Source organism: Danio aesculapii, chromosome 18 (genome assembly GCF_903798145.1).
Source record: "Danio aesculapii chromosome 18, fDanAes4.1, whole genome shotgun sequence".
Taxonomy (NCBI): Eukaryota; Metazoa; Chordata; class Actinopteri; order Cypriniformes; family Danionidae; genus Danio; species Danio aesculapii.
Genome location: NC_079452.1, coordinates 32,210,639 through 32,238,140, shown reverse-complemented (window position 1 = coordinate 32,238,140; position 27,502 = coordinate 32,210,639). Strand labels below are relative to the sequence as shown.

The 27,502-nt window shown below is 37.2% G+C and overlaps 1 protein-coding gene across 2 annotated transcripts in view; it reads right to left on the bottom strand.

Moving 5' to 3' along the window:
* Positions 1-1,776: 1,776 nt before the first annotated feature.
* Positions 1,777-27,502, bottom strand: part of wdr59 (WD repeat domain 59) — a 48,522-nt gene continuing 22,796 nt past the window's right edge. Inside the window, exons 19-27 of one of the 2 annotated variants that reach the window (XM_056478598.1) lie at positions 27,273-27,326; positions 18,952-19,085; positions 18,768-18,849; positions 14,568-14,680; positions 13,119-13,269; positions 10,455-10,533; positions 9,503-9,626; positions 7,249-7,391; positions 1,777-2,555 (exon numbers count right to left, since the gene is read on the bottom strand). In XM_056478598.1, the coding sequence (XP_056334573.1) occupies positions 2,320-2,555; positions 7,249-7,391; positions 9,503-9,626; positions 10,455-10,533; positions 13,119-13,269; positions 14,568-14,680; positions 18,768-18,849; positions 18,952-19,085; positions 27,273-27,326 (1,116 nt within the window). In that variant the 3' untranslated portion in view covers positions 1,777-2,319. The remainder of the gene's footprint in view (positions 2,556-7,248; positions 7,392-9,502; positions 9,627-10,454; positions 10,534-13,118; positions 13,270-14,567; positions 14,681-18,767; positions 18,850-18,951; positions 19,086-27,272; positions 27,327-27,502) is intronic. The other variant, XM_056478599.1, reaches the window with a different exon arrangement.

The window sequence follows — 27,502 nt, the reverse complement described above, 5'->3', positions numbered from 1 at the left end:
ACTCATTAAAAGGATAGTTCACCCAAAAAATTTACTTTTTATATACATTTCATCATTTACTCACTCTTGAATTGTTACAATGAACAGTTTTGATTTTTTTGTTCTGTTAAACACAAAAGAAGATATTTTGAAGAATGTTGAAAACCTGTAACCATTGACATAGTAGATACATAGTAGAAACATCAAATACCATGGAAGTCAATGGCTAAAAGAAAAAAACGTAAATGATGCTTTTTAAACATACTAAACAAATAAATAAATACTATGAATGTCAATGGTTACAGGTTATCAGCATTCTTCAAAATATCTTCTTTTCTTTAAAACTGATGAAAAAAAAACTTAATCTGGTTGGAAAAGAGTAAATTATGACAAAATTTCATTAAGAAATTCATAAATAATGAAAATTCTAACGAATTAATAAAAAGAATAGTTCACCATAACTATTCCTGTAGCCATTGACATTTAGTATTTGTTTATTTGTTTAGTAATTAATTAAAAAGCAGCCACTGCAAATACTACTGAAGTCAATGGCTGCTTTTTAAACAAATACTATGGATGTCAATGGTTACAGGTTTCCAGCATTCTTCAAAATATCTTCTTTTTTTTTTTTTTTTTTTAAGCGAAAAAAACAACAACCTCAAACTGGTTTGGAACATGTTAGGGACAGAATTTTCATTTTTATCAAATACTAAACAAATAAACAAATGGCTGCTTTATATTTTGAAAAATGCTGGAAACCTGTAACCATTAACTTCCATAGTATTTGTCTAAAAAGCAGCCATTGACATCCATAGTAGAAACAACAAATACCATGAAAGTTAATGGCTGCTTTTAAACAAATACTACACAATATTATAGATGTCAATGGTTACAGGTTTCCAGCATTGTTCAAAATATCTTCTTATTTTTTAAACCGAAAAAATAAAAAAAAATTAAAACTGGATTGGAACAGGTGAGTGACAGAATCTGCCTTTTATTAACAAATACTGAACAAATAAACAAATGGCTGCTTTATATTTTGAAGAATGGTGGAAACCTGTAACCATTGACTTCCATAGTATGTGTTTATTTGCTTAGTATTTGTTTAAAAAGCAGCCATTGACTTCCATAGTAGGAACAACAAATTCTATGGAAGTCAATAGCTGCATTTTAAACAAATACTAAGCAAATAAACACATACTATGGAAGTCAATGGTTACACGTTTCCAGCATTCTTCAAAATATCTTCCTTTCTTTTAAACCGAAAAAATGTAAAATCTCAAACTGGGTTGGAACATGTGAGTGACAGAAGTGCATTTAACAAATACTAAAACAAATGGCTGATTTATATTTTGAAGAACGCTGGAAACCTGTAACCATTGACTTCCATAGCATTTGTTTAGTTTTTGTTTAAAAAGCATCCATTGACATCCACAATAGGAACAACAAATTCAATAGAAGTCAATGGCTGCTTTATAAACAAATACCAAAAAAATACAATGGAAGTTAATAGTTACAGGTTTCCGCCAGTCTTCAAAATATCTTCTTTTCTCCTAAACCGAAAAAATTAAAAAACTCAAACTGAGTTGGAACATGTTAGTGACAGAATTTTCATTTTTTAACTAATACTAAACAAATAAACAAATGCTGCTTTACATTTTGAAGAATGCTGGAAACCTGTAACTATTGACTTCCATAGTATTTGTTTAAAAAGCAGCCATTAACATCCATAATAGGAAAAACAAATACTGTAGAAGTCAATGGCTGCATTTTAAACAAATACTATGGAAGTCAATGGTTACAGGTTTCCAGCATTCTTCAAAATATCTTCTTTTCTTTTAAACCGAAAAGGATTAAAAACTCAAACTGGGTTGGAACATGTGAGTGACAGAATTTTCATTTATTAACAAATACTAAACAAATAAACTAACAGCTGCTTTATATTTTGAAGAATGCTGGAAACCTGTAACCATTGACTTCCATAGTATTTGTTTAAAAAGCAGACATCAACATCCATACTAGGAACAACATATACTATGGAAGTCAATAGCTGCTTTTTTAACAAATACCAAACAAATTAATAAATACTATGGATGTCAATGGTTACAGGTTTCCAGCATTCTTCAAAATATCTTCTTTTCTTTTAAACCAAAAATCTCAAACTGGTTTGTGAGTAAATGATGACAGAGTTTTAATTTTTGGGTCAACTATCCCCTTTTATCTAGGCTGGTTTGACCTATAATAAGGTTAATATTTGCAGCTCCTCGATCATATCTAATCCGGGAGCAGCTACAGTACAGTTTTTGGGTTTTGAGGACTAGTCTTACTTGTTCGTGTTGTTCAGAAAGTGCTCTGCTGGAGGCAGTGGCAGCCGCAGCCGGTGGGACAGACGTCCTGCGAGCGGAACCAGTCCATCATGTGGCTAGTGTGTCCACCATGGCCGCAGCTCAGGCAGAAGTTGGAGGATCCGCGGACGGCCACGTGGCAGATGGAGCATTGGAAGGTGAAGCGCTTGCAGACGGCGCACTGTGTGCCGCGAGCCTGACTGCGACAGTGACAGCAGTACACGCCAAACTCTGCAGAACCACAGCAAAGAGACCCCAGTCACAAATGGAGAGCGTTAAACATTTGTCGAAAAGTTAAACATTCACTGGCACTGCAGATATTACAGATACTAGACTAATGTAGTGCTCCTTGAAGTACAAATGAAATCCAAGCTAACCATGTTGATTTCGTTAGCTCACATTGCTAGTTTTCAATTCACTTCAGGTTTATTTGTATAGTGCTTTTCACAATAATTATTGTTTCACCGTGCTGGTACTTCAGGAAGGATGCGTTTGATTTCTCACAGTCTGTTCTTGTTAAAGCTCGGAATAAATTATAGATCATTTGAGAGAGCGAAATTTCTTCGTTTAATTGTGCAGTCAACCCATTTAAGCTTTATAAATGGTTTTCAAGTTGGCTTATAGCACAGACTGTGTCAGGGTGGATGACACAAGTCTGACATTTTTCTGTCCTGTTCCCCAAAGATATTTGATCTCTAGTTATTCGTCTACTACAGACACAAGCAAAAGCTTATTTTCTTGTATTAAAATGTAAATATCTTAATACAAAATGTATTTTCTTTCATAGTTGCAGAATAACTTTATCATTTTTGAGTCAATGGCTATGATTCCATCCACCTATTTTTAAGCACAATTTTTAATATTGCATAAAATACATTAAATGGAAAATACAGTAGTCATCAGCAGTGGATCAAGCGTTTTTCAGAGTTGTCCTTAAAGCTGCAGTAAGTTTGACACCTAGTGATTGAACTAGGTATTACACGACTGGTTCAAAACACATGCTAGCTAGGGTTGACATCAACAGGAGTGTGTAGTGAGCAGTGAGCCTAAAGGCTGATATAATTTATGTACTAATATAAAAAGCAACGGCATGCGATAGAAGGAATATTTTCAATATTAAAAGCAGTTTTTTTTCTAACCAACATCTGAAATTTATATTATAGTAACGGTTTCTATTTCTCACAGGTGAACAGCAGGATAAATTATGATCAGCTCAGGTACACCTTATGTGCTTTATTCAGAGTTCAATGCTAATAATGTGAGTTTGAATGCCATTTTACATGACATTTATTGCCATACACTGAAAGCAGCAGCAGATAGTTCACCTCAGATCTTAAAAATAAAATAAACTGTTTGAAATTGAACTTTAGCACTGTGACTCAGTGAAAACCAACACATATGAGTGGTTCAACATGTAGATTTAATAATGTTAAAGAGGTTTAATATGTATTAATTAGATTATTTACAAAAAGTGCACATTATTGCATTACAATCAAATCGGAAATCAAGGTTATTAGTTACCATGAATTTATTAGTTACTAATAATTTTAAATGTTAAAAGCTATTAGTTACTAATGCAGTTATGCAGCATATAGGTCAGGAGTCTCTGTCCTGGAGGGCTGGTGTCCTGCAAATTTTAGCTCCAACTTGCCTCAACACACCTGCATGAATGTTTTATAAAGCCTAGTAAGAGCTTGATTAGATTGCCCAGATGTGTCTGATTGGGGATGGGACTAATCTTTTCAGGACACTGGCTCTTCAGGACCGAGTTTGGGCATCCCTGATGGAGGTGATATCCTAGTTTTGTGGTGAACAATTCATCTGTGCACGTCTCAGATTAAGGCTGTTTCTCAATATGCTTTCTTCAGCGATATTGTGTCCTCGTGTTCCCGAGTAACGTCATCATCAACTGATAAAGTTCAGTTTCCAAACTCAAGAATGGAGAACGTGTGAAAGTTCCCGGATGTGTTCCTGATATTAAGGACGCATCGATGCAGACTTGAGGAAAAAACTTGCTAGAGAAGTCAGAGCGACTGAATAAAGGAGGTGGGAAGCGCAGCGTTTTATATAGATTAAATATAGTTTAGAGTTTAGAGATATAACTTACTTATATCTGGAGTTTCAATAAATGAAACGGTGAAAGTAAACATCACCATGCAAATCTTAATAAATGCATAAATATATTAAGGGTGTTTATTTTCTAAAATTCATATTAAAATTTGTTTTATTTGTATTGTGCAACGTATATTTGTAAAGTCTTTATACAAAGTATATATTGTGAAAAGGGAAAAAAAATAAATCGTTGCATGAATGCTTTAATGTTGAGATAAGTTTCCATTAAAAACGCATGAAGGTCACGTGACCATCAGGAAGAACCAGGGAAGAACGCAGCATCTCATTTCTCACAGGACGCGTTATATGTTCTCGCGATCTCCTGTGTTCGTTCTTCCAGGGTAACTTGGCAAGAATGGTCTCCACAAGAACACGAGTCCGTTCTCAGTGTTCCTGGAATTGAGAAACAGGCTGGGCCTGTCTGAGGTATTGGGCGTGGCTAACATACTTAACCACACCCCTCCATCTCTCAGTTTTGACAACAAACAGAAACTGTGAGGAGGAGGAGGAGGTGTCTGTTAGGTTGTAATAACTCTCCTGAAACTCTTCCCATCTTTCTGGATGAAATGCCTACTTTACTACATCCAATCAGCTCGTAGTAGAAAAAAAAGCCACACCCACTGTTTTCTCATCTAAGATTCTGTCTCTTCAGGAACTAGGAAAAAAAAATGGTTGTAGCTTCTGATTCATGCGGACTTGCCAGGTTGTTTTTTCTAAACAGGCTTATTTTGTGACTTCCCTAGAGTTAAACAGTTGAGTTTTATAATTTTTTATCCATTCAGCTGATTTCTGGGACTGGCAGGAGCACTTTTCGCTTAGCTTAGCATAAATCATTTATTTGGATTAGACCATTAGCGTTGCTCAAAATTTAATAAAAAAACTAAATTGTTTAAATAGTTTTTTTAATATTTAAAGCTCAACTCTTCGGAAGTTACATCATGTCTTAAGACAGAAAGACAAAATAGAGTTGCTATTTTCTCGGCCGATATGACTGGGAGCTATACTCTCATTCTGGCGTAATAATCAAGTAAATTTGCTGCTGGAGCACGGCTGTAGCAGGAGCAATAATATTACACGGTGCTGTTACTTAGTTGGGGAATGTTTTTAGGTGCTTGAATGAAGTTTTAAAGGACTTTAAAAGAATAGTTCACCCAAAAATTACATTTCCTCACCATTTCCATATACTCAAGTTATTTAAAACTTTTCTGAATTTCCTTCTTCTGTTGACCACAAAGAAGATTTACTGAAGAAAGCTGGGGAAAAAGCAGCCATTGACATCCATTGTAGGAACAACAAATACTGATGTCAATGGCTGCTTTTTAAACAAAAACTAAACAAATACAAATGTTAGTCAATGGTTACAGGTTTCCAGCATTCTTCAAAATATCTTCTTTTTTTTTAAACCCTTAAACTGGGTTGAAACATGTGAGTGACAGAATTTTCATTTATTAACAAATACTAAAATAAACAAATGGCTGCTTTATATTTTGAAGAATGCTGGAAACCTGTACCCATCGACTAACATAGTATGTGTTTATTTGCTTAGAATTTGTTTAAAAAGCAGCCATTGACATTCAAAGTATGAACAACAAATACTATGGAAGTTAATGGTTATAGGCTTCCAACATTCTTCAAAATATCTTCTTTTCTTTTAAACCGAATGCTTTAGTACATCTTCTTTGTGTTGAACAGAAGAAAGAAACTCAAACATGTTTGGAAAAAGTAAAGGATGAGTAAATGATGACACTATCCCTTTAAAGTTCTACTGAAATAACCAGTCACCTACATTGGTGGTTCCCAAAAGGAATTGGGGATGTGATTTCCAAAAACCAAATAAATTATATTAAGCTATAGTAATTACCATATTTTATCCGGAACCTACAGAAGATAATAATAGTGATTAAAAGTTACATAAAAAACAATAACAATGGAAAAAAAAGGCTGATGACTTTATATTTGCATGGAGTTTACATTTACATTACGTTAGATTAACGACTCAATAACAGAAGCAAACGGATCCAAACCTAATTTTGCAGTTTGACTGTTGTTTATTTGTTTCTCACATTTTTGCTGTAAACATTGCGCCCACCAGTCTCATTAGGTGAGGTTAATATTAAATTAAACAAATTAATAAGTGACTGTAAAAAGCACAACATGGTTGTTAGTAGGGCTGCACGATATCGGAAAAATCTGACATTGTGATATTTTGTTTTGCTGCGATACATATTGTAATATGAATAACATTTCAGCAGATGATTTGAATAGCTCTTTTTGGAAAGATTTCATGCATTTAGATGAACTGGGATGATAAAGTCTTTTTCAATGAAGTGGATCTGCATAAATATAATAAATTACCTTCAAAAATAACAAAATAAACAGTGCTTTCTGGTTTTCTGCGGAATCTAACAGTATTCAAGTGCAGAAATTGAGCGATCAAATGTAAAACAGCATGATCATCTGTGTATAAATAATAATAAACAAATAATGATAATCATATGTTTGTCTTTTAATCTTTAATAAATAATCTAATCCTGCAATGTGAATAATGCAGGCACAAACATTGTAATATCGATGCTCAAACGATATATCGTTCAGCCCTAGTTGTTAGACTGTTACACTTTTTGTGTTGTCAATATGCTTGTGTTTATATAGGCCTATTGATGTGTGTAAGCCTTTGCATGCAAGTCACGAGTGACTGGAATTGTTGTTTTGGGGGGTCATGGGCTGAAAAATCTGGAAACGTCTGACCTATATCTTGGATGATCTGAGGTTGAGTGCTTCAATTTTCAGGCAATCTCTCTCTTTAACTTACCTATGCCCTTGTGTGGCTCTGGAGGGCAGGAAACAAATTTGAGCACCTCTGCCCTTTTGTCCTTCATGCCCCAGCGGTGCAGGATCTCTCCGTAACACTTCTTGAAGTCGTCAAACTGCCAGGAGTTGGAGGGGTCCAATAACCTAAGGACCAGAAGGAGCTCTTTAAAGTTGCAGTATGTAGTATTGACAACCTAGTGGTTGAATTATGTATTGCAGTCCAAATTCAAAATATTAGATAAGGTTTTTTTTCTTCATGTGGCCTCTACTCTGACTTGACACACATGAAGGTTGCCAGATTGACAACACAAGCAAAAGCGAACATGCCAGGTGAGCAAGCCTTATGCTGTGTTTACACCAGACACAGCACGCACGAATAAATCACGCTATTCGTGAAAACATTTTGAGTTTACTTGCTTCATTTGGTGCCAAATTTGCTTCATTTGCACGTCAAATTCACTTCACAATAGACTCACGCATAGATAGATTCACGTCATAGATGGGGCTTCTGTCTGCCTGGTGACTTTAGCTTTGTTGCTAAATGGCTAACATGGATTTTATTGAGAGAATAGCTGTGTTTATGTGCTTTAGGAAGGCTGAAAAACCGTGTAGATTCATTCAGCGCCATTAGTTCACAAGATCCTTTCAGAGGTGCATCCAGCTCTGTGAGTTTATCAACTCCTCCGGAAACTATACCTGGATGATGGAGGCTTTCAGCGGTGCATCCGACTGAGCCAAGCCCAAAATTATCAACTGTTTTCTGGTCTTGCCAAGAGGATTCCCCTTGGGACACCAACAACAGGCACTTTGTCATAATCACACCACTACAAAAGAAAGCTGCTGATTGGTTAACACAGCACGAATGTCTGCTGACGTTCAGATTTTCCAACTAGAGCGATTCGCACGTTAAGCGCAATGTCAAACACGCAAAACAATCAACTCACGCCATTTCATTCATGCGAAATGCATCATTCGCGACGGCTCATTCGTGCGAGGATGCAGGATGTCTATTCACGTCTTTGCATTGACTTCGTCACACCAGACGCTTCATCCAATTTAAGTTGATATAATAATTGGTAATATTTGTATTGTTTGCTAATTAAAATGCAATTTTTAGTGACATATATTCAGACAGCCTTCAAGACTAAAATTAAATACGGTATTCTCCACGGATGCAACCCTTTGGTGCTGAAATATTATTTGGTAACTGGTAGTGGGCAAGTTATAGAGGCTAAAACAAACATTCTGACATGGGACACCCATATTCAAAAGAAAATAACTGACTTTAGCATAATTTCTTAGATAAAAAGTATGTTCATTAAGCATGTTTCTTAAATATCTGCAAACATATTATGGTATTTTTTTGCTTTAGAAGAGTCAAAGGAGAAGGCAACCCTGGGTGCTGAGGTAACTGGTAGTGGGCAGGTTATAGAGGCCAAAACAAACATTCTGACATGAAACGCACATATTCAAAGCAGAATATCTGACTTTAGCGTTGTTTCTCAGATAAACAAGTATGTTCACTTAGCATGTTTTTTAAATATTTGCATTCATATTATGGGATTTTTATGTGTTGGAAGAGTCAAAACAGAAGGTAACCCTGGGTACTGAGGTAACTAGTGGGCAGGTTAAGGCCAAAACAAAACAAACATTCTGACATGAGACACACATATTCAAAGCAGAATATCTGACTTTAGCATTGTTTCTCAGATAAACAAGTATGTTCACTTAGCATGTTACTTAAATATCTGCATTCATATTATGGGATTTTTACGTATTGGAAGAGTCAAAAGAGAAGGCAATCCTGAGTGCTGAGGTAACTGGTAGTGGCCTGGTTTTAGAGGCCAAAACAAAACAAACATTCTGACATGGAACGCACATATTCAAAGCAGAATATCTGACATGTTTACTTAGCATGTTTCTTTAATATTTGCAAACATATTATGGGATTTTTATGTGTTAGAAGAGTTAAAACAGAAGGTAACCCTGGGTACTGAGGTAACTAGTGGGCAGGTTAAGGCCAAAACAAAACAAACATTCTGACATGAGACACACGTATTCAAAGCAGAATATCTGACTTTAGCATTGTTTCTCAGATAAACAAGTATGTTCACTTAGCATGTTTCTTAAATATCTGCATTCATATTATGGGATTTCTACACTTTAGAAGAGTCAAAAAATGTAAAAACAGCACACTTTAAGTCTCGTTTTGCATGTCTGAAGGCATTAAGTGATGTTAGTGTGCTTGGTCAAACCTTTTGTTCATGTCGTGCTGCTCTTTTTCTCGCTCTCGCGGGTCTGTGTAAGTCTGGTTTGCATAGCGATAGTCATCTGGAGAAGATTCTCCCCATGGAGGAAGATGTTCTGACTCACGTCCACCTGAATGAGGAAACGGCAAACTCCAAATAATATCTACAACAACATAATTTAAAATAGTAATAATAATAAAAATAATAATCTTTCTTCTTATTATTATTCTAATTATTATTTGAAAATAATAGAACACTTTTAATTAATACAGTTAATACAAACAATCAGACCAACCGATTATTAATTAATTAATTTATTTAAATAAGTAATAAAATCTGAAATTTCTCTATCTTATTAATTGCAAACCAAATAACAACAGAAATATTTTTTTTATTAATTACACATAATAAATTATCAAATGTTTGCACAATTATAAATGCATTAATTTAAATGACAGATGCAATTTTTCTTATGTAATTAAATAATTAAATATTTAATGCAACAAAGTAGTCATTTAAATAAAGTATTGTTATCTAAAATTTCCTATTAATTGCAAACCAAATAACAATATAAATTAATATAAATTATTATTAATAATTAATTAGAGTAATTACACATTTGCACATTTATAATTCACAAGACAGAAGCAATTTTTTCTTATTTAATAAATAACTAAATATTATCTAGTATTTTTAATAATAATTTTTTATTGTTTTATTTATTATTTAGTATAATTAATAATATTATTATTAAATACACAACAATTTTACAAAAAATAAATTATCAAATGTTTTGCACATCACAAATGCAATAAGTAATCAGACAGAATTGATTTTGTATATATTAACAATAATTAATCCATCCCAATCTCCAAACGAAAAAAAGAGGAAAACCAAACTACACAATGAAGATTTTTACTTCTTTCATAAACACTGAACTTTATGAATGAAATCTCACCTGTGTTCCACGGAGTGTTCGCGGAGTCTGAGGTGCTTGAACACGATCCAGAAGTGACAGAACTGGAGGTGAAACTGGGCTAAAAGAGCATTCAAATATAAAAGCAAACAAATAAACTTATGCTAATTAAAAAATAATAATAAAAAAAGAATATATATATAAATAAACAAATATATATATATATATATATATATATAAAAATAAATAATAAATCTCAAAATATTACACAAATAATGTTTGATAACTCTTTGAATCTGTCCCTTTTAGGCTATAATCCATATTGTGCCATTTCGGTGACTGTCGCTTTAAATTCAAATGAGTTTTCAATAGAAGGCAAGGCTACAAACACCTATGCCTCAGCATAGCAGCAGATTCAAAACAGGACCAACGTTATCTCTGTGAAAAACTAAAAATGCCAATAGAAGTGTCTCAGAAGAAGGCTGTCTATGGAGACTGCAGTGTTCAATTGTGCATCCTAAAACTCCACATTTATAATGACTCTTAGTCACTGACATTATCTTTAGCAGGAACGGTGTGAAAACTCTAATGGCGGACAGCTGCTTCTCACTCAGGGCTGTTTATGCTAATGAGGGAGAGATCGTCACTAGTGGGCAGGGCTTTCTGATGACATGTACAAACGGAGAATGTTAATCAAAGTGTTTCTGCAGGCTGTTAGAATAAAAACCATTAGCCATTGACCATTAGAGGCTGGCTATCTTCACACACTACTGCCACACAACTGTGTTTAAACCCATTATAAAAGTGATTTTAGCATAATAGGTCCCCTTTTAAGCAACAATCTGCAGCCAAAAACACATTTTTTCATGCACTTGTTAATTCTGAAATTTTGGTCTTTTCAGTCTAACAAAGACAACATCCGGAAATACACCTTTAAGGGTGCACTCACACTAGGCTATCCGAACCGTGCCCAGGCACGTTACCTGGTTTGTTTGACAAGTGTGAGTGCTTTAAATCAGGCCCAGGTTCAGTTGACTGGCCCTGGCCCAGTTGGAAGAGGTTCGATTCGGTTGGGCTTTGGTGCGGTTCGCTTTTAGTGTGAGTGCAAAGCTGAAGACGACTGAAACTGAAGATGTGGCGTGACTTTTAAGGGACCGTTTCATATGGATTTATTAATCATTCTTACTTTTCAATGAACACGAACTGTTATCGTTTTTATAAACATGCAAAACTCCTTGCTGCATGTCAGTCGCCACCTTCAGCAAACCTCAAAGTACCTGCAGCATGAGGACTTTTAGGATAATTTATGAGCGTCAAAAGTGGCTGATCTGTTCCGCAAAATATTTGACTGCGTGTCACTGCATGCCAAACGACTAAAAACAATACAAAACGATATAACTAAAGCAATGTCCACTGTGCTAATCAAGAGTGCTTTTCTTTCTTTTAAACTGAACAGACGCATCATCGATGATGTGCACCGGCTCGGAAGGTAAAATGCAATGTGAGTGCAGGCCGAAAGGAGAGAGGTAAAGTGCAATTGTACCTAATGTGAGCATGCCCTGAGTGTGCATTTTGTTGCACTTTATCAGTTTGTGTCTGTAGATTTCAATTCATTTTTCTTTACTCAAAAAGTTTTTTTCCTCTCCAACAGCTCTTATATTCATCCCACACCACAGGTTTATTCATATTTATCATCTGAAAGTTTTTTCTGTAGATGGATATGTTCATACATACTATGTCTGATTATATACATTTTATTCTACATTCTAGTATTTTTAGAATTATGGCGTGATAAAAATAAATCCTAAAATCAGTCTGTAAACCCTTTGACTCTAATATGAAAATAAAAACACACTTTAATATTCAAACTTCTGTGCTAGAAATGTATGCAAATTAGTGCATATTTAATTACATACTGCCTTATTTGTATATTTAAACATAACGTAAAAAAAATATATAATGCAAAAAATGTTTTCTTAATTCTTAATGTAATCAAATCAACTGGGTGATGAATATCAGTTATTCTTTTAAACTGTTCACCTGCAGTGCTTTTGCCATATGGACCCTTTTCACATTTTCGGGTTACTCAGTAGCGGAAGTCATTATAGCTGGCAAACAGAGTGCAGTGAATGTGAGAGTACAACTAGAATAATAAAAGAAAAACTCCACGATGGTGTAAAGGAAAAAAAATTGTGTGAGACTAATGTCGGCAGCCAGAAGGGAGAATAAGAACAAATTTACTGACCCATCCATAGGCATTGCATAAGAAACACCTTTTATAAGTGGTAATTAATTTTTGTAAGTTGATGCAAAGATGATATAATAATGCAGTGTTTCCCAACCCTGTTCCTGAAGGCACACCAACGGTACACATTTTCAACCTCTCCCTAATCAAACACACCTGAATCAACTCATCAGAAGATTAGAAGGTACTCCAAAACCTGAAGTTAATGGGTCAGATAAGGGAGACATTCAAAATATGTACTGTTGGTGTGCCTCCAGGAACAGGGTTGGGAAACACTGTAATAATGCATAAATACATACAAATTTTCATCCGTTTTTTGGAAAAATACAAATATGAAAAACTTTCAAGCATTTAAGATTATGATGACTGTTAAACGCGTTTTGTGAAAAGGGTCCATTGTGTGATTTCCTCAAAGTCAGTGCAGAATTGATGCACTGATTAATGAATTAATGCAGACGTACATATCGTGAGTGGTGTGGAGTGAAGACGGCCGGCCTCGGCTGCTGATGTCCATAAAGAGTGAAGTATTCCTGAGGACTGCCGTGACCTCTGAACACACTACACAACATGGCCAGACTCTGAACATCACTCATCTGGCTGTAGTGCTCAAGCCTGCCGAGGAAACAGACAAATGCTAAGATCACATGAAAATGAGGATAGGTTCAGAAATTACTGAAATGTTTTAAGTTTAGTTTTAATAACTCATTTATATTAACTGATTTCATTTATTGTTGCGTTTATGACAGTACATGATATTTGACTAGATACTTTTCAAGATAGTATTATTCAGCTTAAAGTGACATTTAAAGGCTTAACTTAATTAGGTAAGTTAGGCTAATTAGGAAAGTCATTGTATAACGATGGTTCGTTCTGTAGACAATCGAAAACAAATATTGTTTAAGTAGGCTAATAATATCGACCTTGGGGTGGAAAAATTCAATTTTATTAATCCTAAAACATTGATTTAAATAAAACTTCTCTTACTTACTAAAAACACTATATATTAAGAAATGCATGCCTTCCTAAGAAAAGATACATAAAGGGTCGTACAAAAGGTGGTCATCTGCTTTTGAACATATGAATTTAAAAAGTGTAAATCCTGGTAGCCATATCTTGATCCTCAGAGGAGGAATGCTCTAAAGAGTGCGTTTGTAAGAAGATAAAACCTGGTGTCTGGTTAGCCTGTGTGTCGCACTCTGTAGCAACCGGTGTTCCTGTATGACTGTCGGACCCATTCTTTGCAAAGAATAAAATCTTTTTGAAAGTAATCCTTGTAAGACTTTGTCTCTTGATCAGAGTCTCTTTATTTGAAATGGCTACGACAACCTTAAAATAAATAAAAAAAAATTTAAAAACTGCTTTTATTCTAGCCAAAATGCAACAAATAAGACTTTCTCCAGAAGAAAAAAATATTATCAGACACACAGTGAACATTTCCTTGCTCTGTTAAACATCATCTGGGAAATATTTGAAAAAGAAAAAAAAATACAGGAGGGCTAATAATATATATATGTGTGTGTGTATATATATTGTTGTTAAGCGGATTTTATATATTTATATATTGTTGTTAAGCGCAAAGCGGATTTTTCCGGCCTTAAAATAGCAAAAGTGGATTCTGACACGCCCTTAATGCGTTTGCACCCTGCGCTTTGCACTTTGCGCATGGATCGTCAAAATAGAGCCCGTAGTCTTTAAAACACTATGAGTGATTGAAAACCTCAGCAGATATTCGGACTCTGATTGGCTGTTATCATTTTCCTCTCTCCTCTCGACACCCTCAATTAGCATTTATTTTCAGCTCTGGGCTCTCAATCAATATTATTTCCCAAATTTTTCTAAATTTTCAAAAAGCATCATTAGGTGGATAATGCACACATAATGGTGTCCCTGGTTAAGAAGCTGCAACTCACAGTGTCTCCAGCAGATGTCGCCCAAATGGATGTTTGGCCCAGGGAGTTCCAGCATCAGGGTCAGGGTCAGGACTCAGGTTAAGATTAGTGGACGCTGAGGCGAGTGCCCATACCTGAAAAGTAAATTGTGAAAAACTATAGTAAGTAAGCAGTACAAAAGTGTGTCTGTGTTTTAACTTCTTATAATCCATAACTTAGATTCTTATCAATACATACACTGAAGTGAAAATGTTAGCCCTCTAGCTGATTATTTTTTCTTTTTCAAACATTTTCCAAATGATGCTTAACAGGAATTTCTCACAGTATTTCCTATAATATTTTTTCTTCAGGAGAAAGTTTTGTTTGTTTTATTTTGGCTAGAATAAAAGCAGTTTTTAATTTTTTAAAAACCATTTTAAGGTCAAAATTATTAGTGCCCTCAAGCAATATTTTTTCCAATTATCTACAGAACAAACCACAGTTATACACTGACTTGCCTGATTACCCTAACTTGCCTAATTAACCTAGTTAAACCTTTAAATGTCACTTAAAGCTGAATACTAGTGTGTTGAAAAATATTTAGTCAAATATTATTTATTAAGATAAAATAAATCAGTTATTAGAAATTAGTTAATAATAATTAACTAATAATTCTGACTTCAACTGTGTGTGTGTGTGTGTGTGTGTGTGTATGTATATGTATATATGTATATATATATATATATATATATGTGTATATATATATATTTATAAATAAAGGGTGTAACACAGGCCCGTAGCCAGCCTGGTGAGAGGGGTGGTTCTATTTTTTTTTTTTAGTTTATTCAGTTATACGCCTCGGTTTCTATTTAACTATGAGATTTAAATACTGTATTTTAGTGACATTTTAAGCAGTACTTTTTTTGTTGGATTAACTAGTCAGATGTCATCATAACCACCCTTTTGATGTACTAAAACTATTTTATAAAAATTTGCAATAAAGAAACATTAAAACAAATTTATTTCATCATATAATTAGGAAAAAAATATGAATCTGTTAAAGTTTTAAAGTACAAAAACTGTAGCCTACTGTCATTTATTAGACAAAAACAAACAGGCCAGCACATGCAACTGCCCTCAGTCACAATTTGGCCATTTCAAAAATAATAAAAAAATAATAATTAAAACATAATAATAATAATAATAATAATAATCATAATAATATAATAATAATGATAATAATAATAATAATAATAATGAATTCTTCAGAATTTTTCTAGCCTCTTTGGTTAAAAAAAAAGTATTTTTTTTAATTCCTGGATATCAACAATAGCCTAAATATATTCATATTAATTTAATATGCTCCACTTCTGGTGCTTCACACCTTTTTATTGCTCATTTTTATTTCAGAAATAAGGTCCAAGATTTAGAATAAAGTTACCAAAGTTACCTGTGAAAGGTTTTCTCTGTTTAAAAACAATACAGTAGTGAAAGAAGACTTCTCTTACATCATATTATAGTCTCACCGAAGCAACAGCCGGCAAATGATTCCGTTTGGTCTTAAAGCCTTTTTCAATGGATTATTTTCATTATTTATGATGGCATAGCAGTCAAAATAGGACAAATGAGCTCATTGTATGGGACAAATTCTGGTCCTTTGTCAGTGAGGGGTGAGTCTTCCAAACCCCCCTGGCTAAATGTTACCACTCAGTGGGTTATGTCACGTGACTCGCGTCACATTATTGTGGCTTTGAGGCTGCATGGGATTCGAATTACTGGCCACAGTTATTTAAAATTACACTTTATTAAAATACATATTAAATATAAATATACTATATTAGTTATTTATTAAATATATTATATAATATTAAATTACAGTGGTTAAAGTCCGCTATGAAAATGACTACAGCATTCACTATAAAGCTGGTGGGACGAAGTTTTCAGGTAAGTTACCAGTGTTTGCCCCTGAATCTACACATCTTAACCACGAGAGGTTCTAACGTTATTTAATCCTTCATTTAATCATGACGATGCTGTCAGTTGTGCGACTGATACCGCGTTCACCATCGCTAAAGTGCATGCATTAACTGAGATGAAACTAATATTGCAGCTCATGAAAAGACCGGTATTGCTATTAAGATAACGTATGCAAATAATAAGTTATAATATCATCTGTGCAATTTCAGACAGCACCCGTGAGAACAGCACAGTTATTATCGTAACTCAGTTCATCTCATTCACGTCAAGCAGTGCGTGCAGGGCCGGGAGCGGATGTTTGTTTATTAGTTGTGATTAGAGTGTTAATATATAATGGAATCTGTAAATAAAAAAACGTGTAGTAACGGTGCTCATAATTTTGGGTGGGTTCGACTTTTGTCTGGTGCGCCTACATTTTTTAAGTTGCTACCAAGAAAAAAGGTTCATTTCCAGCCCCGTTAGACTTTAATCGGTAGTGGAAATTTCGGGTTTTAAAAAAATGATAAATGTAATAGAGCCCCGTTACATTATTCCTTCATAAGCCCATTTCAGTCAGACAATTCCTGCCTTCAGATCCACTAAAATGGCAGGTGACAGTCAAATCAAGCAGATCTGTGCTGTCTGAAGAAAAGGTGGACACTCATCTGTCTGAAAATAAAAAATTACATAAAAATGGATTGAAACTGAGTTCCATATAAAAACTAAATTGTTCTTTTCTTTTTATTTGTTTATCTACTACAATATTACATTTATTTTTTATAGGAAGCTTTTTGGTTTTGAGTATAAAGAAGGATTTGTTTTATTTGCTGCTAAGCAGAAACCCCAGAAGTATAGCTGTTTAAACTGTTTTAAAAATAATATAATAAAAAAAAACAAGATCATACTTTTATGATGTTAGTTTTAATACATAAAAAAAGAAGAAATCTTCTGACTTTTTCCTTTTTTTGCTGTATTGAAAACATACTGAACCGTGACACCACTGTGTCGTATCGAACCGAACCTTGATTTTTGTGAACCGTTACACCCCTTAGATATAGATAGATAGATAGATAGATAGATAGATAGATAGATAGATAGATAGATAGATAGATAGATAGATAGATAGATAGATAGATAGATAGATAACTATTATTATTATTTTTTAAATGAAGTAGTTTTCCATTTTAATACATTTAAAATTTTACTATTCCAGTTACTCAGCGCCACATGATATTTCGGAAATCATTCTATTATTACTATCAGGTGGTCATTTGTTAATTAATTAATTAATTCATTTTCTTTTCAGCTTAGTCCCTTTATTATTCAGGGGTCGCCACAGCGGAATGAACCACCAACTTAGCCCTTCCAGCCGCAACCCAACGCTTGGAAACAGCCTTACACTCCCGCATTCACACACATACACTACGGCCAGCCAGACAAGTAGGGGAAACTGAAGCACCCGGAGGAAACCCACGCCAGCATGGGAAAAACATGGAAACTCCACACAGAAATGCCAACTGGCTCAGCTGGGACTCGAACCAGCAACCTTCTTGCTGTGACCTCTATATTATATTATATTGTATTGTATTGTATTGTATTGTATTGTATTGTATTGTATTGTATTGTATTGTATTGTATTGTATTGTATTGTATTGTATTATATTATATTATATTATATTACATTGTATTGTATTGTATTGTATTGTATTGTATTATATTTTATTATATTATATTATGAATAGATACACTTCATCTCAACATCGACGACTGGCAGAGCTATTGGCTTTTTTTTTTTTTTTTAAAGGAGGAGCTTCATGTTTCAGCTGAATCTACATCACACATCAAACAAAGCCCTCCAGAGAACATTCGAAGGCTCTGACTTTTCTGTTTTTTTAACACACTATTATAGTCAATTTATTTGTTTTAATAGATAAACATTATATTCACAAATGTAATTTTTCTTCATCATTACCTAATTTGCAGACTTTTCTGTGACTTATATTATTTAATTACTACATTACAAAATGCTTAAAAGTAAAAAAGTGTGAAATTTAGGATTTAAATTTTATACAATTTGATGATTTTTTAAATTAATATTATTAGTATTATAATTTTTTGGTTATTTAATATTCGTCGTTTTACTATTGTACTTGATGTCATCCAATATCATGTTTATTAATATAATTGTACTGTTAAAATAAAACTAAATAAAACAAAACAAAGGACCTTCATAACTTTTAGTAAAGTTGATTTAGTAAAGTTACAGAACTTTACTAAATCACATACCTTTGCTAAATCTCTGCGCCCCACAGCTAAGGCCGCCGCCCCATTCTTCTGACACGTGTCCTGTATGTCATTAACATTCAGCCTAAGGGAAAGAAAAACAAATACGCAGCAGATCAAGATGACATTTGAGCAAATCGATAAAGCAGGAGTCGCATCATTTCAGTCTGAGTGTTTGCTAACATACACGTAAGTCTCCCCGAGGGTTTTGTTCACAGACAGCAGACACGAGATCTCCTGGATGATGACTTTTCCAGCCAGTTTGATGGGTCTGTTGCTGTAATCTCCTCCCTCTCGTTTGCCTTTCCAGCGCCGCGATTTCTGAACACAGTTAATACTTTAGATTAACCGAAACAAAAATGCAAAAACATTGCAAGTTGTGAACAGGACGGTATGGGAAATCCCATTGAAAAACATAATAAATAATAATGTATAATAATTAATTATTACTGTAATGTTATCAATAATAATAATTATTGTTATTATTATTATTATTGTCTTGCAATTAATATATCAATTAACTGCACTGCAAATAATAAAAATAAATTTCAGATTACTGTATTTATTATTATAGTTTTTATTTATTTATTTTTATTATGTAATGTAATCAATAATATAAATAATAATTGTTGTTATTATTAATATAGTTGTTATCATGCAATTCCTATATAAAGTTTTTATTATTATTATTTTCAATACTACTACTACTACTACTACAAATAATAATAATAAGTATTGTTATTATTACTATTATTAGTAGTATTATCGATATTATGTTATAATAATTAATAATAATATTATTAACAACAACAATAATAATAATAATAACACTGTCTTGCAATTAATAGATTAATTAATTGCACTACAAATAATATTTTTAAAAAGTCGGGATTATTATTATATGAAAATATAATTTGATAAATCACACAGCATTTTTTTTATATAAAGTAAACATATTAAGAGACCTGAATAATTATATACAAGATACACAAAACATATATATATAAAACACATATACATACTATTTACAACCCAAAAAAAGGAAAAAGCTGGGACGGAAAATGCAAATAAAAAAATAGTAATTTTTATTTACTTTGACTCGTATTTTATTACAAACAATACATCAAACATTATTTAATGCGTTTCTCGTGGGTTTTATTGTTTTGTATTTCAAAATAAACACATATTCCAATTTTGGTTCTTGCAAAACACAATCTAGAGGATACTGGTAGTTGACTGGCCTGTCTGCAGTCCCGATCTGTCTCCAATAGAGAATCTGTGACGCATTTTAAAGCACATAATGCGACAATGAAGACCCCGTACTGTTGCTCACCTTAAGACTTGTTTGCAGGAAGAATGGGACAAAATTACACCTAAAACACCTGGCTAATGAATGGCAACATTACGAAGTAGTGAATGCTTTACTGTTTCAACTTTTTTTGAAATGTGTTGCAAGAACCAAAATAGAAATAAAAGGGTTTATTTAAAAAAAGCTTACAAACTGTTAGCTTTAATTGTGGATAAAACTGGATAATTTTGAGCTTTTGTCAGCTAATTTCATCTTCCGGGTTTAAAATCATTATTGGGGCTGGATCAAAATCGGTGACGTAGCGCCGATCTGCCTGTCCAGAGATGACATGTCAGTTTCTCATTATTATTCATAGCTGAGTTTTCTTATCCTATGAGAAGACCCTGCTTCATGCTCTTTAAAGACAGACCTGCCAAACTGTGAGACCATGGTCATGCACGGCACGCTGTATTTAGCCATTCGTGAAGGGTCATATGCGTTGTTTCATGATCCACGGGGTTTGTTGCATGGTTTTCCCTGCAATGCTGTTAGGGCCGATATAGCAAAGCTGTTGGTTTGCAGCAAGCATTTTTGTAGGGAGAGAAATACAAGAATTGGAGAATGGCGGACTTTATCAGTTGAGTTTCTTAACATTCAGACACGTCGCCTTTATCCGTGCTGCTGTGTTCCCCTATGTTTACAATCCTACACAACATATTGTGGTTACGTGTATATTCATTCATTCTCCTTCGGCTATAGAAATCCTTTCTATTTCAGAGGTCACCACTTAGGTGTATACAGTTGAAGTCAGAAGTATTAGCCCCCCTGAATTATTAGCTCCCCTGTTTATTTTTTTTCCCCAATTTCTGTTTAATGAAGAGAAGATTATTTCAACACATTTCTAAATATAATAGTTTTAATTACTCATTTCTAATAACTGATTTATTTTATCTTTGCCATGATGAGAGTAAATAATATTTGACTAGATATTTTTCAAGACACTTCTATACAGCTTAAAGTGACATTTAAAGGCTTAACTAGGTTAATTAGGTTAACTAGGCAGGTTAGAGTAATTAAGCAAATTATTGTATAATGATGGTTTGTTCGGTAGACAACTGAAAAAAAAATAGCTCAAAGGGGCTAATAATTTTGACCTTAAAATGGTGTTTAAAAAATTAAATTCTTAATTTTTATTCTAGCCGAAATAAATCAAATAAGACTTTCTCCAGAAGATAAAATATTATCAGACACACTGTGAAAATTTCCTTGCTCTGTTAAACATAATTTGGGAAATATTTAAAAAAGAAAAAAATAATAATAATTAAAAGCTGTCATGGATTGGTCAGGCTCTCACGACCCCCACTCACGAAGATCACCATCACCTGACTTCTAATGAGCACACAGCTGCATCACATTCACGAGCACCAGATAAAAGCACAGCACTCCAGTCGCTCATTGTCCGGGCTCGTCTCGACGAAAGCGGACAACTGAGCGACCACTCAGCGTAGTCATCCTCAGCTAAAACAAACGATTTACTACCTGTTCTCTTTGTATTCCTCCTAGTCTTCCTGGTCCTCCCGAATCGTCCTGTCTTCCAGTCCTTCCAAGTCTGTGTCATCCTCTGTCAGCTGTATCTGGTGTGTGCTGTCCATCCTCGTGTATTCCTGTTACCCAGCCACGGAGGAAAAGACCCCAACATCATTCCTGATCCTCCTGGCTATCCTTCATGTGCTCCTTGTTGTCATTTAATAAACACCCTAACGTTTCCTTACCTCTGTCTCCTGTCCGCTTCATAACAGAAGCCCGGACCATTAACGACGACAACATGAGCACCCCCGATCACCTTCAAGAGCTGGTGGACCAGTTGAAGCGGATTCTACAGCCACCAGCTCCACTTCCAACGCACCACCAGCACCGAGCACTTCCGCCTCCACAGTTTCTTCTTCGGCCCTTCCTTCCAGTCCCATGGCCCGACCAGCGCCCTACTCAGGCGGAGCGGGGGAGTGCCATGGTTTTTCTGTTACAATGTTCCCTCATATTCGAAATGCAACCTTCTCTATATCCCACAGATAAGTCGAAGATCGCCTACATCGTATCTCTACTCTCTGGACCTGCACTTAAATGGGCTGAGACGATCTGGAACCAAGCCGGGCCGGTCATGAATTCCATCACTACCTTCACGGAGTATTTCAAAGAGGTGTTTGGACGTTCTGATGGGGAAGTAGCCGCTGGAGAGCAGCTGTATCATCTAAAGCAAGGTACTCTATCTACACAGGAATATGCTCTCCGGTTTCGCACTCTAGCAGCTGCAAGTGGATGGAATGAGAGATCGTTGTTGACCACGTACCGGCTCGGCTTGGAACCCACTCTCCGAATCCAACTGGCCACATTAGATGATACAATGGGTCTGGAGAGATTCATCCAACATTCTCTCCGATGTTCCGATCGTCTCCGTTCCTATCAACAGGACACCATCACCCCCTCGTCTGCACTCCTCCAATCGCCTGAGTCAACAGCCTCTCCAGAACCAGAACCCATGATAATAGAGTCTGGAAGACTGACATCAGCGGAACGACAGAGGAGGCTGACCCGGGGTCTGTGTCTATACTGCGGTGTCAGTGGACACACCCGTATGGAGTGTCCCCTTCGTCCCATTCGGACTTCAGTGAGTGTATTCAGTACGAATATTGAACAATGTAAACCACTTACTACCACCGTACAAATAACTACTGCCTCTATTTCTCTCCTTGTCACAGCCCTCATCGACTCCGGGTCAGCAGGGAACTTCATCTCCCAATCCCTCTGTCGTCAACTCCACCTCCGTACTGAGGCGTCCTCGCATATATACCAGATACAACCGATAACCCAGTGCACTCGATCTTCGACCCGTATCCATCGACAATGCGAAGACATCCTTCTTCAAGTGGGGTTGTTACATCAAGAGAGGATTCAATTTCTGGTTCTGGAGGGTGCAAATATGGACATCATTCTAGGGCGCCCGTGGCTGGTGAAGCACGATCCCATCATCTCTTGGGGCACAGGAGAGATAAAGAAATGGGGATCTGGATGTACACCTGCCTGTTTTCCAAATCTCCCTCTTCAAGGTCGGAACCCCCATTTCTTTGTTTGCAACATCGGTCGAGAGCCCTCCTGAGAAGCAGTCTATCCACATTCCTAAGGAGTACAGCTCCTTTCATGATGTCTTCTGCCCCAAGAGAGCTTCCCAGCTACCGCCGCATCGGCCATGGGACTGCGCGATCGACCTAGTTCCAGATGCCCAGTTGCCAAGAGGTAGGATCTACCCGCTCTCGCTTCCAGAGAATCAGGCAATGGAAGATTACATAAGGGAAGCTCTGAGTCAGGGGTACATACGTCACTCAAAATCACCAGCCGCCTCAAGCTTCTTCTTTGTGGCCAAGAAGGACGGAGGGCTGCGTCCATGCATCGACTACAGGGTCCTAAATAACGGTACAGTAAAATACCGATATCCCCTTCCTCTGGTACCAGCCGCTTTGGAACAGCTCCGAGAAGCTAAAGTCTTCACTAAATTGGACCTCCGCAGCGCGTATAATCTGATAAGAATACGTGAGGGGGACCAATGGAAGACAGCATTCGTGACCCCTACTGGCCACTATGAATATGAGGTCATGCCTTACGGTCTGGTCAACGCCCCCTCCGTATTCCAAAACTTCATTCATGAAGTCCTCCGGGAGTTTCTTCACCACTGTGTAATAGTGTACATAGATGACATCCTCATTTACTCCCGGAGTGAGGCCGAACATCGCCAACACGTTGCGGAGGTCCTACACACATTGAGAGAACATCACCTCTACCTCAAAGCGGAGAAATGCTCATTCCACCAGAAGTCGATTCATTTCTTGGGATACATCATTGACCAAACCGGTATACGTATGGATGGGAAGAAAATTGAGGCTGTTCTATCCTGGTCAGAACCCACTTCCATTAAGGAGCTCCAGAGGTTTCTTGGGTTTGCTAACTTTTATAGACGGTTTATCAAGGACTACAGCAGGATTACATCACCTCTCACTAATCTCCTCAAGGGTAAACCCAAAGGACTGGAGTGGACCAAAGAAGCAGCCGCAGCCTTCCGCCTTCTTAAGAAGGAGTTCACAAGGGCCCCACTCCTGACTCATCCTGACCCAAATCTTCCTTTCGTGGTGGAAGTGGACGCATCCACCACCGGCGTCGGGGCAGTATTATCTCAACATCATGATACACCGCCCCGACTGCATCCCTGTGCCTATTTCTCTCGGAAGTTGAGCCCGGCGGAGCAGAATTACAGCATAGGAGACAGGGAGCTTCTAGCAATCAAGCTAGCCTTGGAGGAGTGGCGTCACTGGTTGGAGGGAGCCAAACATCCGTTCCAGGTGATCACAGATCACAAAAACCTCCAATACATCAAAGAGGCCAAGAGACTATGTCCACGTCAAGCCAGATGGTCACTTTTCTTCTCACGTTTTGATTTCTCCATTTCCTATCGTCCAGGACCCAAGAATCTAAGAGCAGACGCTCTCTCTCGTTTACACGAGCATCACGATCATGAAGAACTCCCAACGAAGATTCTTCCCGAACACATCTCCATTTGTCCGATCACCTGGAACGCTCCTCCAGTCGTTGCCACTCCGGAAGCCCCTGCTCCGCCGGGATGCCCTCCTCATCGGCAGTTCATACCACCTGAACACCGGGTAGATCTGATCCACTCCTTACATACCTCGCTAGGCACTGGACATCCAGGGATCAACAATACTCTCTCGCTAGTATCCCAACGATTCTGGTGGCCAAACATGGCAAGGGATGTGAGGCAATATGTTCAGGGCTGTAAGGACTGTGCCCAATCCAAGAGCCCACGTCATCTACCCGCTGGAAAGCTCCATCCCTTGCCGATTCCGAACCGTCCCTGGTCACACCTAGGAGTGGACTTTATCACTGACCTCCCTTCGTCAGAAGGTAATACCTGTATTCTAGTCATAGTAGATAGATTCTCAAAGTTTGTCAAACTAATCCCTCTGAAAGGTCTTCCCACAGCCTTTGAAACTGCCGACAATATCTTTAATCAAGTCTTCAGGTCATTTGGTATTCCAGAAGATATTGTGTCGGACAGAGGTCCACAGTTCATCTCACGTCTATGGAAGCCTTCTTCAAGCTCCTAGGTGTGGCCGTCAGCCTCTCTTCTGGATATCATCCCCAAACCAACGGGCAGACAGAGAGGAAGATTCAGGAGGTGGGACGGTTCCTGAGGACCTTCTGCAGTGGTCACCAGAACTCCTGGAGCCAGTATTTGGGCTGGGCAGAATATGCCCAAAATTCACTGCGGCAACCCTCCACCGGACTCACGCCATTCCAGTGCGTCCTGGGCTTCCAACCACCGCTCTTTCCCTGGGATGGCGAACCATCTGATGTCCCCGCAGTGGATCACTGGTTCCGGGAGAGCGAGAGAGTCTGGGACGAGGCTCATCAACATCTGCAGAGGGCAGTCCGTCGAAGCAAGGTAACCGCCGATAGGAGAAGGTCTGAAGAACCCAGATACACACCCGGACAAAAGGTGTGGCTATCCACCCGGGACATACGCATGCGACTGCCCTCTCGCAAGTTAAGTCCCCGATTTGTTGGTCCCTTCACCATCGTGGAACAGGTTAACCCCGTCACCTACAAACTACAATTACCCTCTCACTACCGTATTCACCCTACATTCCACGTATCACTCCTGAAACCCTATCACGATCCTGTTCTTCCCTCCACAGAGCCTGACCACGAAGAGGAACCCCCTCCTCCACTGCTCCTAGAAGAAGGAGCCGTCTACGCAGTGAAGGAGATCTTGCGTTCCCGACGTCGTGGTGGCCAGTTGGAGTACCTGGTGGACTGGGAAGGGTACGGCCCCGAAGAAAGGACATGGGTTCCCAGAGCTGATATTCTCGATCCTAGTCTCATGGTGGAGTTTCATGAGAGCCACCCTGAGTTCCCAGCGCCTAGAGGCAGAGGGAGACCACCACGGCGTCGGAGGTGTCGGCCCTCAGGAGCGGGCCCTGGGGAGGGGGGTACTGTCATGGATTGGTCAGGCTCTCACGACCCCCACTCACGAAGATCACCATCACCTGACTTCTAATGAGCACACAGCTGCATCACATTCACGAGCACCAGATAAAAGCACAGCACTCCAGTCGCTCATTGTCCGGGCTCGTCTCGACGAAAGCGGACAACTGAGCGACCACTCAGCGTAGTCATCCTCAGCTAAAACAAACGATTTACTTACCTGTTCTCTTTGTATTCCTCCTAGTCTTCCTGGTCCTCCCGAATCGTCCTGTCTTCCAGTCCTTCCAAGTCTGTGTCATCCTCTGTCAGCTGTATCTGGTGTGTGCTGTCCATCCTCGTGTATTCCTGTTACCCAGCCACGGAGGAAAAGACCCCAACATCATTCCTGATCCTCCTGGCTATCCTTCATGTGCTCCTTGTTGTCATTTAATAAACACCCTAACGTTTCCTTACCTCTGTCTCCTGTCCGCTTCATAACAAAAGCGGGCTAAAAATTCTGACTTCAACTGTATATTATATGAAATTACTAGTAACCTATCGTATCTGTAGCAGGACATTAAATTACTGACTGTTTATTTCTTTGCCTTTTAACTTTGTCAACTATAAAATCATGGGCCTCCTAACGGTTCGTGTCTCATTTTGTGAGCCAACTGACAACAGTTTTCTCCCCTTTCTCCCCTGCTCTGCTCATCATGGAGCATTTTTTGAGGTAAACTTGAACTGAAAAAGGGGGGTTTCATGACCCGTTAAATAATGTTTGTTGTATTGTCTGCAATGAAATACAAGTCAAAGTAAATTTAGAAATCACTATTTTCTTTTTTATTTGCGTTTTTTCATACTGTCACAACCTTTTCTGATTTGGGGTTGAAAAATGTTAGATCATTTACATGAGACAGAAAGAGCAAAAAAAATGGATGATCTTTCATTTTCATGTTCTCTAAACACCCGATAAATTAGTAATGAATTTTTTTCAAAGCAGAAACTACACTGCAAAATTACAGAGCTGTGATGATGATGATGATGATGATGATGTGCCATACATGAAATGACAGCAGATGTATCAAATGCAATAAAGCGACACCAAAAAAAAAAGTGATTCGGTATTAGAGCAAGTAGAGAAGAGTGAAAGAAAGAGAGAATGAATGGGAAGGCGGGACGGAGGTCAATACCGGACATTCATGAATAGTCTGCACTGACCAGCGGCGGGCAGCAGACAGAGGCTTCTGATTGGATAAAACACACCACAGCAACATGAGTGAGAGACAACAGGAGAAACACGGCACGCAGAAAACAACAGTGACCATCAACTGAGGAAACAGGGCTTTTGGACAGGTGGATCAAGCGGGTGAGAGAGAACATGAGAAAAGCAACAAAAAAATAATAATAAATCACCACACAC